The 20,665-nt window shown below is 54.4% G+C and overlaps 2 protein-coding genes across 2 annotated transcripts in view; one reads left to right on the top strand and one right to left on the bottom strand.

The window, feature by feature from the left end:
* Positions 1-351: 351 nt before the first annotated feature.
* Positions 352-9,014, top strand: RNPEP (arginyl aminopeptidase). The gene is made up of 11 exons (XM_063178137.1): positions 352-774; positions 1,311-1,451; positions 3,100-3,248; positions 3,757-3,873; positions 3,995-4,230; positions 4,991-5,104; positions 5,756-5,868; positions 6,198-6,306; positions 6,880-7,104; positions 7,661-7,803; positions 8,760-9,014. Exons 1-11 carry the CDS (start codon positions 352-354, stop codon positions 8,916-8,918), a joined length of 1,929 nt encoding a protein of 642 aa, XP_063034207.1. The 3' UTR covers positions 8,919-9,014.
* A 1,755-nt stretch (positions 9,015-10,769) lies between these two features.
* Positions 10,770-20,665, bottom strand: part of LZTR1 (leucine zipper like post translational regulator 1) — a 36,576-nt gene continuing 26,680 nt past the window's right edge. The window contains exons 14-20 of the mRNA XM_063178136.1: positions 19,969-20,138; positions 17,971-18,127; positions 16,566-16,692; positions 15,330-15,479; positions 15,042-15,147; positions 14,278-14,358; positions 10,770-11,574 (exon numbers count right to left, since the gene is read on the bottom strand). Coding sequence (XP_063034206.1) covers positions 11,458-11,574; positions 14,278-14,358; positions 15,042-15,147; positions 15,330-15,479; positions 16,566-16,692; positions 17,971-18,127; positions 19,969-20,138 — 908 coding nt within the window. The 3' untranslated portion in view covers positions 10,770-11,457. The remainder of the gene's footprint in view (positions 11,575-14,277; positions 14,359-15,041; positions 15,148-15,329; positions 15,480-16,565; positions 16,693-17,970; positions 18,128-19,968; positions 20,139-20,665) is intronic.

The raw sequence follows: 20,665 nt of genomic DNA on the forward strand, positions 1-20,665 counted from the left end.
TGGATTCCACCATGGGTCCCCTCCAATTTCTACCCATGGATCCCCGATGGATCCTACCCATAGATTTCTCTCCATCCCCCATTCGTGGAGCCCCGAGGGAACTCCCCAGGGGTCCCCTCCATCCCCCACCCATGGATGGGTCTCCTCCATCCCCCACCCACGGATCCCCCCTGGCTCCCCTCCATCCCCGCTCCACGGATTCCCCCGGGGTCCCCGCGGCTCCCCTCCATCCGGCTCCATGGATTCCCCGCCCCGGCCCCGCCCCGCTCCCGCCTCCGCTCCCGCCCCCGGCCCCGCCCCCGCGCCCCTCAGGCGGCCCCGCCCCGGCGCGGTCGCGGTCCCGGCGCGGCGATGGCGGCCCCGGCACCGGACGTGGCCGCGGTGCGGGCCCGGGCCCCGGTGCGGGACGCGGCCTCCGCCAGCAGCGCGGGCCCGTGGTCGCTGCTGCACCTGCACCTGGACCTGCGCGTGTCCTTCGCGGCCGCGGGCGCGGGGCGGCTGCAGGGGCGGGCGCGGCTGGAGCTGCGCTGCGAGCGGGACGGCGCGGGCTGCCCCGAGCTGCGGCTGGACGCGCACCCCGCTCTGGCCGTGAGCCGCGCCGCGCTCCTGCCGCCGCCGGGCGGGCCCGGGGACGCGGCCGGGCAGGCGCTGCCCGTGGAGAGCCGGCCCTTCACCAGCTACGGCAGCGCCCTGCACGTCACCCTGCCCCAGGCCCCCCGCGCCGGGCAGCTGCTCACCCTCGTCATCGACTACGAGGCGGGCGAGGGGCCCGGGGTGAGCGCGGGGACACCGGGGGGGCGGGAGGACAGCGGGGACACCGCGCCTGGGATGAGCAGGGGGACACCGGGGAACACCGGGCCTAGAGAGAGCAGGGGGACGCCGGGGAACACCGGGCCTAGAGAGAGCAGGGGGACACCGGGGAACACCGGACCCGGGATGAGCAGGGGGACGCCGGGGAACACCGGACCCGGGATGAGCAGGGGGACAGCGGGGAACACCGAGCCCGGGGTCGGGAGGGGAACACCGGGCCCGGGATGAGCAGGGTGGGACGAGGAGGTACCGAGCCCAACAGGTGATGTGTTGGATGGAAGGGACGCCGAGCCCCGTGGGACACCCAGGCCCACAGGGACCGGGAGAACGCTGGGTGTGGACTGGGGGCCGCCAGACCTGAGGGGAGCTGGGGGATGGTCCAGGGGACACCAGGCCTGGGGTGGGCAGAGCCCCCCTGGGTGAGGAGCCCCTTCCCCGCTCCCTCCACAGGGAGCAGCCGTGGTCGAGCCACCCCTCACCGGGCTCTTGGTCCCCCTCAGGTGTGCTGGCTGTCCCCTGAGCAGACGGCAGGGAAGCAGAAGCCCTACATGTACACCCAGGGCCAGGCTGTGCTCAACAGGTCCTTCTTCCCCTGCTTTGACACCCCCTCAGTCAAGTTCACCTATTCAGCCACCGTGAAGGTAAGTGGAGCCCCAGGAGCAGCCCCAGCCCTTCCCTGACACCCAGCAGCAGCAAAACCCTCCATGAGTGCAAAGTTTGCTGGGGAAGAAAGTCCAAAGGAAGCCATGGAGATGATCCAAGGGCTGGAACACCTCTGCTGTGGAGCTAGGCTGGGAGAGCTGGGATTTCAGCCTCCTGCGAGCCAGGCTGTTCACCTGCAGAAGAGAAGGCTCTGAGGAGACCCAAGAGCCCCTTCCAGGGCCTAAAGAGGCTCCAGGAGAGCTGCAGAGGGACTTGGGACAAGGATCTAAGTTCCAGGACAAGGGGGAATGGCTCCCACTGCCAGAGGGCAAGGTTAGATGGGATAATGGGAAGGAATTCTTGGCTGTGAGGATGGTGAAGCCCTGGCACAGAGCCCAGAGCAGCTGTAGCTGCCCCTGGATCCCTGGAAGTGTCCGTGGCCAGGTTGGATGGAGTTTGGGACAGCCTGGGATAGTGAAGGTGTCCCTGCCATGGCAGGGGTGAGACAAGATGATCTTTAATGTCCCTTCCAGCTTAAACTGTCTGAGCTGTGGGGTCCCTTGCAGGGAATGTGCCAAAGCCCTGGGGCATCACAGCAGGGACACTGCTTCAACCCTCCTCCTCAGGCCCCAGCTGTGAAATCACTCACCTGTACTTGGGCTGTTTTTCTCTTAGATGCCCTTTTGGATGGAGACAAGCAGCCCCAGGGCGCTGCTGCCTCTCCCCAGGTGCAGTGCTGGTGCCCAGGAGTGGGTGCATGTGCTGGCCTGGCTGTGCTGCCCTGGCATCTGTAGCAGGAGGGGCTGAGTTTGGGGAAGCAGCTGAAGGAGGGTGGTGGTGCTGGGCCATGCTGGGTCCTGGTGGCAGTTCTGGGGCTACCAGACTTCCAGGAGCGAGCAGCTGCTGTTCCCCAAAGATGGCACTAAATCCAGATTCCCCCCTTGTCTGTGTGGGCATGTGGTGACACTGGCACGGGGCTGCCACGCGTGCCATCCTGCTGTGGGCAAGGGGAATGCCTCATGGTGTGACACCATCCATGCCAATGACGTGTGGTGGCATCAGCTGCTGATGCCAGGATTGATTTATTTTGCTGTCCCAGGGCAGAGCCCCTCTGGTGCCACAGGGTGAGCGTGGGGCTGTTGCTGAGCTCTGGTGTGAGCTCTGTACCAAGGTGTGAGCTCTGTATCCCTGTGCACCATGGACTCACCCCCTGCTTGGGCTGGGGCACACGGCATCAGTGTTCCTGGGCTCAGCCCAGGCTGGTGGATTTGCCATGGGTTCTACACTGGCTTGGAAACAGGAAACAGGAAAAATGAGTTGTTGTGCAAGAACTGGGAGGGGAGTTCTGAGGGATCTGCATCCTCTGCCCTTTCACACCTGCAGCTCCAGCATTTCCTTATCTCCTGCTAGCTCCAGGGCCACCTGGGGCAGCTCCAGCTACTCCAGCACGGCAGGGATGCAGCTGGGATCCTCAGTGGGAGCTTGGGGTGTTCCTGCTCTGCTCCCCAAAGCCTGCAGTGCCCCTGGCCCCGGCACCTTCAGGCTGGGACACATTTGCCATCAGACACTGTGGTGTCCCAGCTGGCTTAGCTGGCCTGCCACTGTGTGTGCTGTGAATCTCATGGGTGGCTCTGTCCCCATGGTCAGGTCCCCGAGGGCTTCACGGCTGTGATGAGTGCCACGAGCTGGGAGAAGCAGAAGGACAACACCTTTGTGTTCAAGATGTCCCAGCCAATCCCCTCCTACCTGATCGCTCTGGTTGTTGGGGACATCGTGTCTGCTGATGTTGGCCCGAGGTAAGGGGCTCAGGAGGGCTCCAGAGCTGTGGCAGCTGCACACTGAGGCTCCTGTGGCAGCCACTTTCTGCTTCTCCCTGCTCCACGGGGCTCTGGAGAGCAGACACTGGCCATGAGCATGGCACAGTCAGTCCCTGTCTGTGTCACCAGATGGGATGAGGGTCCTTCTCAAACTGAGTGTCAAAAGAAGCCTTGATGCTGTGTCCCCTCACCTTCAGGAGGGTCCCTGCACATGAATGAAGGCAGTGGGTCCCATGCACGAAGAATCCCACATTTCCTCACAGGCTGGTGCTTTCTTGAGTTCTTGGCTGCCACTGCAGCCATATAAAAGCCCTTTGACATTCAGACAAGGAAAGAAATCACAGCAATTTGCACTATTGGCATCTTTAGATGCCTTTATCAGCAGGGTTTTGTTTTCTTTGGAATAAACCTGTGCAGTTTCTGTCTGATGAAGCAACAAGGTGAAAGTTCCCTAATGGTTAAACTTCCTCTTCTCTGCACTTGGCAGGAGCCGTGTCTGGGCCGAGCCCTGCCTGATCGAGGCTGCCAAGAAGGAATATGATGGGGTGATTGAGGAGTTCCTGGTGGTTGGAGAGAAACTCTTTGGACCTTATGTTTGGGGCAGGTATGGCTGGAAGGTTCCTGAAGCACCTGGTTCCTCGGGGACAGGGAGAGAGTTTCCTTCTGTCCCCAGCCCCGTTTTCAGGAGGAGAGGGGTCTGAGCCCGGCCTTCCCTTCCCTGGCAGGTATGACATCCTGTTCATGCCGCCCTCCTTCCCCTTTGGTGGCATGGAGAACCCCTGCCTGACCTTTGTCACGCCGTGCCTGCTGGCCGGGGACCGCTCCTTGGCAGACGTCATCATCCACGAGATCTCCCACAGCTGGTTTGGCAACCTGGTCACCAACGCCTCGTGGGGAGAGTTCTGGCTCAACGAGGGCTTCACCATGTACGCCCAGAGGCGCATCTCCACCGAGGTCTACGGTGCGTGGCCCTGCCTGGGGGGTGCTGAGCCCTGGGGGTCTGGGCTCTGCCCCACAGCTCAGGGCATCCCTCCGAGTGCCCCTGGGGATGGAGCCCACGCTGCATCTCAGAAGAGGTGAAGGGCGGTAGCTGCAAGGCCCTGTGGGGTTTGTAAACTGCAAAGGAGTAGGTTTAGATTAGATATTGGGAGTTTGGGGAGGCACTGGCACAGGTGGCCCAGAGAAGCTTTGGCTGCCCCATCCCTGGAAGTGTCCAAGGCCAGGTTGGAAGGGGCTTGGAGCCACCTGGTCTAGTGGAAGGTGTCCCTGCCCATGGCAGAGGGTGGAACAAGATGATCTTTAATGTCTGTGATTTCTGGTAGCCTTTGCTCTGAGATGGACAGTTCCCTGCAACCCCTGCCAGGAATGTGGGCACTGTGTCCTTGCCTCACCTTCCTCATCCTCCTGCAGCTTCCATGTGGAGCTCACGCCAGCTGTCCTGAGCTCCCCCTTGGACACACAGTCCTGTCCAGAACCTTGTGCTCTCCCAGCACAATTTGCTGTATCCACATGAATTTAAGCATCTCAAAAAATCTCTCACTGCCTGGGGCTGGGTTGCCCCATGCCCCCTGCAGCTCTGCCATCCCAGCTCCTCATGTGTGGGTTCCTGCTGTCCCAGCTCGTGCACTGATGTGTTCCTCTCCCGCCGCAGCGCCCGCTGTGCCCGCAGCGCGCAGGGGTCTGCCCGGGCTCCCCGAACGCCTCCGCTTGTCTCTGCCCAGGTTTGCCCTACACCTGCCTGGAGGCTGCCACGGGAAGGGCCCTCCTGCGCCAGCACATGGATGCCACGGGGGAGGACCATCCCCTCAACAAGCTGCGGGTGGTGATCGAGCCAGGTCTGTGAGCCCGGGCGTCCCTGGGCGTCCCTGGGTGTCCCTGGGTGTCCCTGAGTGTCCCTGGGCGTCCCTGGGCGTCCCTGGGTGTCCCTGAGTGTCCCTGGGCGTCCCTGGGTGTCCCTGGGCGTCCCTGAGTGTCCCTGAGTGTCCCTGAGTGTCCCTGGGCGTCCCTGGGCGTCCCTGGGTGTCCCTGAGTGTCCCTGAGTGTCCCTGGGCGTCCCTGGGTGTCCCTGGGTGTCCCTGAGTGTCCCTGGGCGTCCCTGGGTGTCCCTGGGTGTCCCTGGGTGTCCCTGGGCGTCCCTGGGTGTCCCTGGGCGTCCCTGAGTGTCCCTGGGCGTCCCTGGGTGTCTCTGGGCGTCCCTGGGTGTCCCTGAGTGTCCCTGGGCATCCCTGGGTGTCCCTGGGTGTCCCTGGGTGTCCCTGGGCGTCCCTGGTGTCTCTGGGCTCTGAGGGAGTGAGACAAGGACAGGTGGGCTGGGGCCAGCCTGTTCCATGGCTGGCAGTAACACCAGCACGGGTGATGGGACCTGGTGGCTGCAGGAGGGATGGGATAGGCTGCACCCAGCACGGATGGGGGAATCTTGGTGCGTGTGAGGGCTGTGTTGTTTTGCAGCTGGGCAGAGGATTTCTGACTGTTTTGCCTTTTTCTAGGTGTCAATCCAGATGACACATACAATGAAACACCCTATGAGAAGGGGTACTGCTTCGTTAGCTACTTGGCCCATCTTGTGGGCAACCAGAGCAAGTTTGATGCCTTCCTCCAGGTGGGTGTGAGCTGCAAAGTCAAAATGCCACAGCAGGAGGCCAGGGCACAGCAGGAGCCTGGGAAGGATGGGCTGAGAGGGTGGCTGGGGAGAGGGAGAAGAGGTGGGGAATGGGAATGTGAATAGGGGAATAAGATGAAGGCAGAGCCTCGCCTTGTGCTTGCAGCAGGTGCTGGGAATGTTGAGGGGTATCCCTGGGGATGCAGGGGCTGGGAGCCCCTGGAGGGAACAGGGGCTGGAAGGGGTTCCCCCATGAGGTGGAGCACACAGAGGCCTGGGCAGCACTGCTGGGTGACAGAGTCTGGCATCAGCCCCATCTGTCCCCACAGGCCTACGTGAACCGGTTCAAGTTCCAGAGCATCACTGCGGACGACACCCTCGGGTTCTTCCTGGAGTACTTCCCAGAGCTGAAGGAGAAAGGCGTGGACTCCATCCCAGGTCAGCACAGCACCATCCTGGCCAGGGAACAGGGGCTGCCACTTCTCAGCCCCACTCCCGTGGGTGTCAGAGCAGCCCATGTCCCCCAGAGCCTTTGCACATTGTGTGTTTTACTGGAGATGCTGCTGCTGCCAGCCTGGCTCTGTCAGAGCAGGCACGGGTGGCACTGGCCAGCTGGGATCAGGCCCAGGCTTGGCCATGTGCCAGCTCAGCCTGAGTTTTTTCCATTCAAACCCAGTCCCTGCTCTGCACTTGGGTGCTGTTTCATGGGGTGTCCGTGACTCAGCCTGGTGAGTCAGGTGAGCACTGGGATCAGGCCCAGCCAGCACTCTGGGCTTGGCTCAGCCTTGCTGGAGATCCAGGCTTGGCAGGAGCTGGAGCTGCTGGTGCTGGGCTGATACCCACAAGCACACCCTGAGCCCATGTGTCTGATGGCCTCACCTCTTTAGTTTGTGGTGGTCACCATCCTCGGGCAGGTTTGGTGGCACTGGGGGAAGGTGGGGGGCTCTGGGCAGCAGCAGCTGGTGGGGGCTCAGGGCTCTGTTCCCAGCTCTCCCTCCTGCCCTGCTGCAGGGTTTGAGTTTGACCGCTGGCTGCACACGCCGGGCTGGCCGCCCTACCTGCCTGACCTGTCCCCGGGGCAGCAGCTGATGAGGCCGGCGGAGGAGCTGGCAGAGCTCTGGGCAGCCGACAGCTTGAACATGGAGGCCATTGAAGCCGTGGACATCATGGGCTGGAGGACATACCAGCTGGTCTATTTCCTGGATCAGATCCTGCAGAAGTCCCCCCTGCCTGAAGGTGAGTGCCAGGGCACTGCCAGGGCTCTGGTGCCCAGAGGAGACACAGGGTGATGTGCCCAAGTCCATGCAGAGGGCACAGTGGGGGGACACTCTGGTGTGTGGCCATCAGCTCCTGTCCAACTGCTCTGAGTCCTGGTTCCAGGGAAGCCTCGGTTGGTGTGGTGGAGGATGCCAGGGGAAGCCTGTCTCTGGATTTATGGGACATGTGCAGTCCTGCTGTCCCCATGCTGGCTCTGCTGGGCTGTGTCCCCATGTCACTGCAACTCTCCTTGCCCTCTTTGCTGAGGAATCTCCCCCTACTTTGTGCTGGCACCCCAAGGCACCAGCACATGGCCCTGCAGGGCTGCCCAGCCTGGTACACCCAACAAGGGCACCATCCTGCCCAGGGCCAGCAAGAGCCTGGGGTGCTCCAGAGCTGGGGCTGGGGGCACTTGGCCAGGGGCCAGGGCTGGGAGGATCCCAGAGAATTCACTGCACAGCTGGGATGCACTGACAGGGTTCACTGGGAGCTGGGTCAGAGCTCCCTGGGGATGGTGACTGCTCCCCTCTCACAGGAAATGTGAAAAGGCTGAGCAAGATGTACCCCAAGATCTCCAAGGCCCAGAACGCTGAGCTGCGGCTGCGCTGGTGCCAGATTGTCCTCAAGAACAACCTGGAGGCTGAGTACAGCAAAGTCAAGGACTTCCTGCACAGCCAGGTTTGTCCCTGGGCACTGGTGGCAGTGCCCAGCAGCATGCCAGTGGGAGAGATGGGCATGGGGTACAAAGCCTTCAGTGCCAGAGAGACAAGGGGTTGGCTCTCACTTTTGATAGTCCCACAGGATGGTTTGGGTTGGAAGGGACCTTAAAGTTCATCTTATTCCACCCCACTCCATGGGCAGAGACACCTCCCACTAGACCAGGTTGCTCCAAGCTGCATCCCACCTAGCCTTGGATACTTCCAGAGCTGTGCCAGGGCCCCACCACCCTCACAGGGAAGAATTCCTTCCCAATATCCCATCTAACCCTGTCCTCTGGCAGTGGGAAGCCATTTCCCCTTGTCCTGTCACTCCAAAGTCCCTTTCCAGCTCTCTTGGCACTGGAAGGGGCTCTGGGGTTTCCCTGGAGCCTTCTCTTCTCCAGGTGAACATCCCCAGCTCTCCCAGCCTGGCCCCAGAGCAGAGGGGCTCCAGCCCTGGAGCAGCTCCATGGACTCCTCTGGACCTGCTCTGTCCCTGTGTGCCTTGTGCTGGAGACTCCAGAGCTGGATGCAGTGCTCCAGTGTTGGGGTGTTATGAGAGGGCAGAATTTCCCCCTCACCTGCTGCTGGGGATGGGCCCAGGACACAGCTGGCTTTCCAGGCTGGGAGAGCACATGGCCAGGTCACACCCAATTTGTCACCCAGGTCCTTCTCTGAAGGGCTGCTCTCCATCCCTCCATCCATCCTGTCCTGAGCCAGTGCAGGACCCTGCACTTGGCCTTGTTGAGTTTCTCAGGGTCTGCTCCTTCTCCAAGGTTCAGGTGCCCTCCCCTCTCCAGGTGCTGCGGTGCCAAGGGCTGCCCACGGCAGCATTCCCACCCTGTGCCATTTGCTGTGAGCTCAGTGCCTCGCCCAGAGCAGGGACAGGGGCCCGGGGCTGTCCGGGGCGGGGCTGTCACTGCGCTGTCCCCGCAGGGCAAGCAGAAGTACACGCTGCCGCTCTACCGCGCCATGTGGGGCGGCTCCGAGGCCGCGCGGGCCCTGGCCATGGAGACCTTCTCTGCCACGGCCCCGCAGCTCCACGTCAACGTGCAGAACTACGTCAAGAAGATCCTGGGCCTGGCCGAGGCCTGAGGCAGCCCGGGCTCTGCCCTCCGCCGGTGCTCCTGCTGGCAGGACCTCAGTGCCTCCCTCTCACGTTTCCTTATTAAAATGTGGGATTTTTTCTCAGTGTTCTTCCTGTTCCCAGTGAGCCGCGGGCCACCTCAGAGTGACTCCCTGCCCTATTGCCAGCCCTGCTCTGGGTGCTGCTGGCACGGGAGGGATGGGCTTGGCCTCAGTGCCTGCAGGGCTGCAGCAGCTCCTGGCCCTGTCCCACACTGCTCCTTGCTGGGCTCCTGCCCAGCTGCCACAGGTGTGACAGTGGGGACATGGGGAGCTGCTGCAGTGTGGCAAAGCCTCTGCTGCTCCAGAGGAGTTGGGGATTGCTTCTCTGCCTTTTGTCACCACGCTGGGGCTCACCCTGGGTTGGAGGAAAGGGGTGCTCCTGCTCTCCCAAGGGCTTTAAATAGCCAGTGGGGCCTGCATGTGGCAGAGACTGTTGGAATAAGACAGAGCTGGACAGCCACAGTGTTCTTTATTCCTTATCAGATTCAGGGATGTGACTGCACAAATTCCAGTACAGAACTGCCCAAGGCTGCAGGAGCATCAGTAACCTGAGAGCCTGCTGGCCCTACTGATAACAAGGTGATGATAACAAGAGCACCTAACTGCCCTGGGAAGCTCATGTGTACCCCACAGTCTGTGTGTGTGGCCCCTACAACACCTCCCATCCTGTGATCTCCCAGGAAACTCGGGGTGTCCTCTCAGCTGCAGTCCTGGCACTTGCACAACAGCAGCCCAGAGGCCAATCCCAATGGGCTACAAGTGTTCACAGTAAATGTGACCCAGCACTGTGGTCCCTACAGCAGTGACTGAGCCCAGAGCCCCCCCAAAGCCAAGACCCCACAGTGCCTGCTCAGAGGGTGCAGAGGTTGTGCATTTCCTCACAAGTGGGCTCAGGATTTACACAAGGCTGGTTATGGCAGGTTCAGCCTGAGAGAATGAGGCTTCCCTGGGCAGTGGGTGTCCTCTAGTGGATCAGCATTACTGGAAATAGACTGTAGTGTTGTTACAAGTTGCAGTGCAGAACCTCTCTAGCTGCCAGCCTGGTTTCCCAGGGAACACAGAGCCTGTCAGGACAATTATCATGACCTCTGGTAAGGGACTCCACTATCTATGAGGCATCTGGAAACAATCCCTGAGGATCAGAAGGTGCCCTTGGCTCTCAGAAGCAGCTGTCACCTCTGGTGTGACTCACCTGAGCAGGCCACCAGGGAGACAGAGGGGTGGTCCCTAGAGCAGTTCCCTTGGATCAAACCTGAGATGTGCTCCCCATTGCCCAGCCTGCAATGCTCCTGGCACGTGCAGGTGTGCCAGGCTGTGGGATGCTGATGAGGAGCTCACAACTGCTGCTCCAGGAACACTTCAGTGAATGAAGATCATGGCTGCACAGGTGGAGTGTGAGGGCTGGGGGCTGCAAGTCTCCTCAGGGATCCTGCACCACTCCAGCCCCAGACAAGCAGAGAGCAGCCCCTGCAGCTGGAGCAGGACAAGGTTTTGATTCCCAGCTTGTCACTCCCTGCCAGGGCAGCCCCAAGGGCTCTGGGCAGGGCTGGGACAGTTCCACCACCAGACACTTCACCAACACCATCCAGCTGTGAGGAGAGGTGGGAAACATCCAGCACAGAGCTGGGGGTGCAAGGGGCTGGAAATGGCATTCTGCCTTCATTCACCTCCTGCAAAGGCAAGGGCTCACAGAGACACTTCAATATAAAATTAGTAACAAGATGTAACACACTTATTTTTAACAATGTGACCTTCATCAAGCACAGAACGTTTTTTGCTTAATTTTTTTCCAGAATGAAATCCAAGTCAATCATGAAATGCCAGGAGAAGATGTTAATTCTTTATTAATAAATAGATTTAGTAAGGCTTAGCAAGACAGGATTAATGGATTTGGTGGTCAGAGAGGACTGCTGTAATCTTCCAGTCTGACCTGCTGCAGAGCATAGGTCTGGATTCCTGCAGCCCACCAATCCAGGCAGCTGCACAGGGGCTTATCTGTTAATCCACACCATGGAGTCTCTGAAAAGTCACCACATTCTGGTCCAAGGGCCAGTCTCCCTGTGAACACCACGTGCTCTTGTTCCCAGTTTCATTCTGACTTCCCCTCACAGCTCTCAGGCTGGGTCAGCTGAAGCTCTTTAAATAGTATTCTTTAAATATTGTATTTCAAAGGATTAGTGACTCTTACTCATGACTGCTTGATTTTACAGTATGAAAGTAATAATGGGCTTGATTATGAACTCAGTAACTTCCCAAACCATGTGGAATTAATTCAGGCCTGCAATGATTTCAAGTCTGCATTTGGGTAACAAATGTAACAAAGTCCAAGTGCTGCACAAAGGTACAAACCCAGCAAATCCAGAGAGCACCTCAGCTGTCCCTGCTCCTCCAGGGCTGCTGTAGTGTGCAGACACTGAGCTGCTCCATACACAGCAGTAAACCAGAGCCAGCTCTAAAGTGCCAGTGTTTTTCAGGAACAAATGAGAAGGTGGTTTCCCAAGGCATGTCATATGTCTGCACTCAGCTCTGCACACTGCTTGTCTGAGATGTGGGTAGCTAAGGAATCTATGATGTCAAGGAGGAGGAGCTGACTGAGCGAGCGGAGATTTGGCAACTTGGAGACCTTCAAGGAAAACAAAACAGAAAAAACAGGAAGAAATTAAAACCCTCCCCAAATCACAGCTCATGTTATTACCCTTTTACCCTTGGCACCCCACAGCAAGTCCAGCTGGGCACAGATGGTGCAAGAGATCCCAGCTGTGGGGCTGGGCTGCAGGGAACAGACCACAGGGCTCCAGTCAGGGCTTAGAACCAAATTCAGACTGCTGGGAGTGGGGAGCAGCAGGAACCTGGCCCAGAGCTGCCCTGTGGGTACTGACAGCCCCACTGCTACAAACACTGACTGAGCACTCTCCTAAGAGAGCCTGAGCTCTGAGATCTGTGGTTTTGCACTGAAAATGTGACTCAGGGCTTGATCCCTTTGCTGCTGTGCTCCTGAGGAAAAGCTCTTCTCAGTATCCATGCTGGTTCTGCTGGCATTCTTCCTGCAGTCAAAGCAGGTCACTGGAGCACTTGCCAACAAAAACCCCCACCACATCAGATAGATGAGAATCTACAGCAAACTTTATGCTTTTGGACTGTTCAGAAGCTCAACTGTTTGCAAAAAGGAGCTCTTCACATTCCTTCCTTGTCCTCAGCCTCGTGGCAAGGAGCCAGCAATGCCTCTGTCCCGAGGCACTGACACAGAGCCAGCTGCAGGCAGGCTGTGCCCCAGCACTCACTCACCCTCCTCACCTGAGCTGACATTATCACCTCACCCTGGGAGCTGCACTGGGGTAAAGAGTAAAGATGTCCTGAGCAACCTTTGAGGGCCAGGAGGGAAATGGCTGAGGGTGCTCTCAGAAGAGCTCAGGATGTGCTTGTAGCAACATCCCAGTCTGAGATCTGCCAGAGACCCCCTGAGCACTGGTGGGATGTGCCCCCACCCAAGGCACACACTGCAGAACAGATCAGGGTGTCACTGCAAACACAGCACAACAGCAGGTTTATTAGGGCTTTTGCACAACACTGACACACAAGAGCCTGAAAACACATTGCCCAAAGCAGGGAACCTCTGGGAACAGCTCTTCAGAAATGCTCCTGCTGTGGGGAAAACTCCTTAACAGTCCAAATCCAGAACAGCATTAAGTAACTGGAAGAACAGGAGATGCCTGAGCCAGGGAGCCAGCCTGCCTGAGCTGCAGTGACCCACAGGGCTTGTGCCTGAGAACAAATCCCCCTCAGAGCCCAGGGCTGGCCCAGGAGCAAGCAGAGAGTGTCTGTGCCCAGCCACACTGAGTCACCCAGCCCAGGCCAAGAATCACACACTGAGGCCTCTCAGGCCCAGGGAAAACATTGCATAATTGAGATTTCTCTGTGCACATCTGCTTGACAGTCTTCCAGCCACGTTTTGATGAACACTGTTCTAGCAGTCAACAGTTTAAATATAAAACATTTCCCCACATCCTGGTGAGGAAGTACAGCTGAGGAACGCCCTCCAGCTCCCCTTGCTGCCTCCCAGAGTTGTAATGTCCATTTCCCCCTGTGCATTCTGGGCACAATCACAGCTCTTTGTCTTCCTGTGGCCTCCACTGGGAAGTGATCCTGTGATATTTCAGCCCTCAGTGGCTGCAAGGCACTGACCCCAACCCCAGGGATGTGCTGTCCATGTCCTGTCCTGCCCAGTGGGACCATTCCCCACCCCTGCTGAACTGGGCTGCTCCACAGGACTCAGGGGGCCAGAGGAAAACAGGATGAATGAAGGCAGGGGATGCAACCTCACGCTGTGGACTCTCCTCTGGGAGTGATTTCTGGATGCTGGCTCCACTCTCAATGCTTTTTATGCAATTTCAGTTATTTCTGAATGTAAAATGTGTCATGCTCCAGCAACTTTGGCATTTAATGAAGAGCCTGAACACCATCCTGTCTCCTCTCCAGACACTAATGGGACATAGCAGTGCTCTTCTTCCCCAGGAGGATTGTGAGTTTAAATATACAAAGCAGAGAGAGCTACTTGAATATTAACTAGGGAATTATTATCAGTATGTGTGTAGCATCCAGAAATCCCAATTCCTGTGATTTATCTACCTATTTCAGCAATGCTAATAAGCTGAGCAATGAACTGATGACATGCTGGGGAACTCTAATGGAGGGATCACATCTCAAAGGAACAATTAAATGACAATATCCTTATTCTCTCAAGTGAGGACAGGAGTATCAGCACATTGGGCTCTTGACCTTTCCTGCCACGAATGCATAATCCCATCAAAACAGACCCAGAGAATTTTTAAGATTGGAAAGGACCTCTAAGACCATAGAGTCCAACTGTTGAACATGGAAATCACAGAGAGCCCAGCCAGGACATGGTAATTTGTTTTAGAGCACATGACAACAAAACATGTATGACAGAGAATACTTCAAGGGGAGTGTGAGGAGCACACTGGCAACTGCTAGTGAGGGAGAGATTGTGCCCTCAATATACAACAAGCTTACCCTGCTTTGCATGGCACAAAATTAACAGTTGGAATAACTGGGAATGGAAGCAATTTTGGCTAACTTCTGCTTGGAAGGGCTTCACATTTCTAGACTAGCTTGTTCTACTCTTTAATTTACTTTGGAGTGAGCAACGTGCCTAGCAGTCCTGTCAGTGAGTGTCAGGAACAGGCAGCCAGCTCTCAGCTGTCTCACAAGAGGAAGAATTAAACTGATTTCTTTATGAACATGTCTTTAACCAGGGCAGTGACAGAGGACAGCAGCTCTCCAAAGCCACAGAAAAGATGCAACCAACCTTGGTGAACTGGTGAACAATGATGTGCAGGCAGTGCCTCTTCATGTCCAGGGCCTGGGTCTTGTCAGCTGCCTCTAAAATCTAGAGCAGGAGCAAAAATGTGATTTCCTTTCTGCACAGCTCAGGTGCACAAACAGTCCTGACCCAGAGCAGTAACTCCTCTTATCTAGGGAACATCTCCACTTTGCATTACAAATGGAATATTTTCTGAACTATTCAAAATTAAGCTTTGGATTTAAAATGTATGGAGTCCTCAAGAGTTAATCAGCAGGACTTGCTTCTGCTTGTGCTGCAGAGGTTCAGGCTGCCTGCCTGGGAGCCAGCACTGGCTTTCTTACCACAAAATATCATTTGTTAGCTCAAACTCCACTGCAAAATCCTGTCAGTATCACTGATAAAACAAGACTCAAGTCTGTCACCTGCAGACCACCCTTTGTCCTGGAACAAATGTCTGCCAAAAAGGGTTTACAGTGAAGTGCTGAGCACGTGGTCATCTTAAGAAGACCTTTAGGGACACAGTTCTGTAACAGGGGATGAGAGCTCAGGAGGAGCCAGGTGAGCAGCACCTGCTGAACCCTGCAGCACAGGAACAGAGGTGCCACAGTACAGGTAAGGAACAATGCTGGGCTCCCACACGTGTCATCACACAGGGCCACTGCCCCTGGAAGGGCCTGGGCAGCCTCAGTGACCTGGCACTGGGGGTACCCACCTGACCAGCCCCCTTTTCCTCTAAGTGACTAACTGAAGGGCTTGGGGACAATTACCTGGAGCACATTCTCCACTGTGACATTCATTTCCAGGTTCTGCTTACAGTAGGCCTGGAGCCTGTTGTTGTAGAAGCCATAATAGTAAGGGGCTGCAAAGAGGTATCTGTTCATTGCATTGAGGAATAAAGCAGAAAGGGAAGGTGAGAGCACTGATGGCAAACAAAGCCCTGTGGGGATGGGAGTGCAGAGCCTGCTGCTGCCCCACAACAGACCCTCCCAAAAGGAAGGTGACCTGCTGGGCATGCACTCAGACACATCCCCCAGCTCCTTGGAATGTAAGGATACAGGGAGTCCTCAGGAGGCATGTTCACTTCTCCATAGTAGATGTATCTAAGCATGGACTCGAATGCTTGCTTGCTGGGAACCATTTCACCTATGGAAATGTTCACCTGCCCATCTTCTGGCATGAATGAACGGAACATGGCTTCAAAGTAACTGCAAAGGGAAATAAAACTGATAGAACACATTCTGCAGACAGATGGTTTAACCCAGTATTGTTCAAAGGCTGCTATTCAGAACTGCAGCTTCCAAAGCAACAAATTCAAGTGACAACCTGGGCAAAAACACTGCTCATTTATTTTTTCATGTATGTCTGCCAGTGAAACTCCAAATATAATCCCCCTAATTACCATCAGAACTACCTGAAATTTGTCTGTTTCTTGAAAATTAGGACACATGGTGCTTTGATTTTTTCTCTAATTTGCATAAGAGCCAGCAGAGAGCTTAAAGCATTATGAATTTCCTTGGTATCTACAGGCTGCCAATCATCAGGGCTGTTTTAAGAGCTGTGAAATGCTTCTGGTAAAATACCACAGTAAGTAATACTGAATATTGTTAGGGCTTTTTTTCTGGGAAAAATGGTGATGGTATTTGAAATAAAAATTTTATATGAACACTTAATGTCTGGTGGAACATAAGGTGCAGGTCCACAGAACACACAAGTGCAGGACAAATCCACTTCACCCATGCCCTGAGGAGGGAGAACAGTCCCACCATCAGCAGGGTGGACTCCTTTCTCTGCATAAAGCATGAGAACACTCCAGGCTCTGTCATGCACCATTTTTCATTATGTTTATTCATAACCAGTCTTAAATATCAGAAAGTGAGAAAGAAAATCAAGTTCCACATGATAAAATAGGAATTGTTCACTGTCAGAAGGCTCCTTCTGACCTCAGTGGACATCTGTTGCTTTCCACTTCACTGAAACCACCTCATGTTTTCCACCCTTTTTCCCTTCCTGTGATTTTACAGATGCTTTGTCTTGCAGTGCAGCTTCTCACACACCCTCTGCAGAATCTCTGCAGTTCTAATTTCTCCCTATCTTTCCCTGCTGGGTATCAAATGGAAAAAAAAAAAAATTAATCACTGCTGCTTAAAGGCTTATTACACTCATTGAGCAAAGCTGCATCTTAACACTTCATGCAGATTTAAGTTCCTCCCTGTGTTGTGAAGCAAGGCAGCTGAGCCCAGGCTGCCCAGCCCTGCCCAGCCCTGCACACCCACCCCTGGTGCAGGGCTCACCTGGAGCGAGCTGCCAGGATGGCTTTGTGGGCTGGCCGGGGGTGCCCGTCCAGCAGCAGGATGATATCACAGAATTCAGTCCCAGCTCCTTCCAGGTAAGCCTTCATGTCCTGAATTAAAGATGTTCCTGAAATGAAACATCATGAAATGAAGACATGATAGTTCCAGCTGACCAGGTACTAACCAGCTAACACATGGCCAAGCCAAGCTCCAGCCCCTCTTTCCTTTGGGAGTCTCACTGTGAATTTGAGTCCAGTCCTGCCTCACAATCTTGGAGCAAAATGAGCTTCATCCTTCCCCACCACAGCTGATTCCCCACTGCCCCTCCCAGAACCAAACCTGTCAGCTCTGCTTTCTGCACTGACAGCAAACTGCAGCTGTGGCCACACTGACAGATGCTCTCTATAGATATGAAAGCTGATTTTCCCCCTCCCTTTGCACTATTTCCAACCACAAGGAATATAACATTTTGTGTCTTAGTGAAAAATCTTCCCAAATCAGCAACAAAGGCTTCTTTTATCCAATATTTTAATCAACCTTTGTAAATACACAACTGAGAAATAGAGCACATCCAAGTCTGCTCCATACTCACTCATATTTTCAAAGTTCATCTTTCAGTTTTCAATATTTGGGTCTCACACCATTCCAGCTCTGGATACAGAACTGGCTGTGCCACCTTCCCAGCCAGTGCACCTCACCCCCCTGGGATAAATGCCAGACAAAGCCTTTGTGCTTGACCTTCCAGGACAAGCTTCCTTCTCTTTCTCTTCAGTTCCCAGTTATTTTTGTGCAGCACTCCACACCAACACTGCCAATGCCTCTGAACTTTGTGGCCTTAGAAAATTTCATTATTACATTCCTTGTGTTGTGTGTCAGGATGTTAAAATGTTGAGTAAGACTAGTCCCAAATCAGCTCCTGATGAATTTCACAATAAAGCTGTAAATCATGTCTTTCTCTTCTCCTCCATATCTCCTGTTCATTTCACACGGGCACACAGAGCAGTGCCTCATTCACAAGATCCTCCTCCCTCCTCCTGGTGAACACCTTCAAGCAGCCTGTTTCCCTGCTCAGCTCTGTCACCCTTCAGCCACTTACAGTGACTGTCCACTGCCTTTTTTTGGATCATTCTTTACACCCTTCTGCTCCTTCTCTCGTGTCTCTGAACAGGATCAGGATGGTTTATTGCAAGAACACAATCCCATGTGCATTGATGGGACACTGTTTTGACTGAACCTCACTGGGAACAGAACTGTTGTGCTCTCAGGAGAGAGCCTGAGCACTTATCCCAACTGGGAACTGCTGGGCTGCAGGGGCTGCTTGCCACACTCCTCCCCAGGCTGAAGAAGCCATGAGCAAAGCCCCAGCAGCAGCTGGAGTGAGCCCCTGAGGCTGTTGGGAGGTTACCTATGTCCAGGGGCTGGTCAGAGTGGGTTCGGACAGGAGGCTGCTGCTTCCTCCGCACAATCTCCACGATCAGGGATGAAGAAAGATGCTCAAACTCCTTCATCATTATGACTTGATTAAAATGGGATTCCTTCACCACAAAGTTCAGGCAGTGTTCCTTAAAAATACACCAATATTAATTAAGAAATCGATGGTTTATTGTTTGAAGTCATCTTAGAGCATCCCATAAATCTTACATGTTGCATATGCCATCAACCATCCTTCCCTTTGAACCTCCACAGGGATCCTGCAGCTGGAATTATCCAACAGTGATATCCTCATCCTTCCTAAAAGACCTTTTAGGCTCCTCCTTGAACAGAAAATTCAGGACGATTCTAAGCATCTAGAAAAATTTGACTAGAAATATTAACAGGGAAGAGATTAACTGCCCATTGAGCTGCTCCAAAGCTTTCTAAAACAGCAATCTCAGGAGATACTGAAAACTTCACGGAGATAATGAAGATTGGTTGCTACCTCATAATAACTTTTAACATAATTAGATGCCAAAATTTAATTAAAAGGGTGAAGAGATCTTAACTCTTGACACTCTCCATCAAGGGTCCAAAGAGCTTACAGGATTCATTGTATGGGTTTTGCCTGAACCTTTTCCATAAAAGGAAAGGTTCATAAAGGCATAAAGCTCATAAAGGTCCATAAAAGCAGCAAAGAGTTCAAGAGCTCCAGAAGGCTCTTGTGTAATAAACTTCTTACAAAAATCAGTGTGGTGAAAAGGTAACAAATGAACCAGACCTAATGCTAAACAGTTAGAGACCAAAAAAGGGCACTTTATTTCCCAGTATGAACCAAAGCTTCCCCTCATTCCACTTTTATAAGCAATAAATACAATCTACACCAGCTCACCATAAGGTGGGTACAAGTTCACCCAAAGAATCATTACTACTGCCTGTTTCTGGCAGTTTATTCCACCTGGGATCCAAATGTACCTGTCAGGACTCACCTGTAAAACATTTTAAACCATGACTGGGATTCCAGAAAGGACAGCTTTCTACAGAGGACCCACCCATGAGGACTAATGAGCACCTGAGCAGACAGGATGCCAGCTCAGGGTGATCCTGCCCAACTGGAGCCATGTGCAAGAGCTTCTGTCACTCCAGAGGTGGCCAGGGCAGGTGGGGGCACCAGATCCACCAATGCTTGAGCTTCTGGGCAGCTGATGGCACCAAAGGCTGTGTCAGCATTTACAGAGTGCTGCTGGCCCTGCTGCTTCCTCCTGGAGGCATTTCCTCTCCCAAATCCAGAGCACACACAGTGTGAGGAAGTGCTGCACACTGCTTTCTGCAGCCTCTGTGCTTGCAGCCACCAGCAATGCAGTCACTGCTGTGCACAGGCTGAACATCCTCAGCAAGCACTGCACAGCCCTGCTCTGCCTCTGGGACTGGGGGCAGGAGCTGCTTCCCTGCAGGCTCAGCAGAGCTGGCTCTGGGCACTGCTCTGGGTCAGCACAGCCAGCACCTCTTGGCCTGCAGCCAGGGGTCAGCTCCACCCTGATTGTCACCCAGCACCCCAAAGCCTCTCACCCACCACAGCAACAGAATCACTGGCACATTTTGTTTTTCAGTGCAAAGGCCTGAGAACAGAGTTTAGTTTTTCATTCTAGCAAATGAAAGAACCTATCTGCAGTGTCAGTATATGTAACACAGCAAGAGCAGGAAATGCACTGGTTCCATCTTGCTGCAGCAAGAGTGAACTGATGAGGAGCCAAAGTCACTCTGCCCTTGACATTCTACAAAGCAGATATGCAAAAATACTGAGCATGTATTGAAAAAGCCTACATAATATCACAAGCCACTGTAGGACACCCCATGCTAAATATACTCAAGCAACTGTAATTAAAGGAATGATGAATTTGCAAAGCTGATACCTTTGGCCAAATGTTAATTACATAATTTCCTTTTTTAAAATGTCTTATCAGTTACTTTGTATGCAGAATGTGATTACCTTTAGCTGATCCAGCTGAAGCTTGTTAGCATTCTCACACACAATGAGCACATTCTGCAGATCCACAGATGCTTCAATGTACTGAAGGCAGAGCTGTTCCAGCCGAGAGAGCTTGAAGTTTAAGGCCAGCTTGTACACATCCATAATGAGTAACACATCTTGCACATGACCTGAAATTGCAAGAGGGAAAACTGCTGGAGGGCCCACAAAACAGAGATGAACCCTTCTGAAAGTATTTTTTAAATCACCTGGAGCAATTGGAATAGCAGAACAGGCACTGGCTGGAGGATTTTTATAGAGAAAAGAATTCCATTCCTGGTTAGATAAAATCTGAATCAATACTAGAAGATGAGGTTCAAATTTGAAGCATGCAAAAGATCAAGATTTTGTGACAATCTGGATCACAATTTTTTGAAACCCTCCAAAGAAAGTGAACTGATTCTCTAAAATCCCTGTCAAGGCCCAGAGCTTGCAGCCCAATGACTCAGTGCCCAGCTGCCAACAGCCCTGCCAGAGTCCTTGGGGTTTACACAGGATTAACAATCAGCTCCCTGATTCTGACAGACCCTGATGAAGGTACTCTGTGCTTTCACTCCATGCTTCAGCCTGCATAGACCTGGTCTAGAGGGGCTAAAGTGAGAGAGGGCGGAGGAGACCCTTATAGGCACTGCAATGGGGCTACTGGGACACCAACTCA

Source organism: Melospiza melodia, chromosome 28, assembly GCF_035770615.1.
Source record: "Melospiza melodia melodia isolate bMelMel2 chromosome 28, bMelMel2.pri, whole genome shotgun sequence".
Lineage (NCBI taxonomy): Eukaryota > Metazoa > Chordata > Aves > Passeriformes > Passerellidae > Melospiza > Melospiza melodia.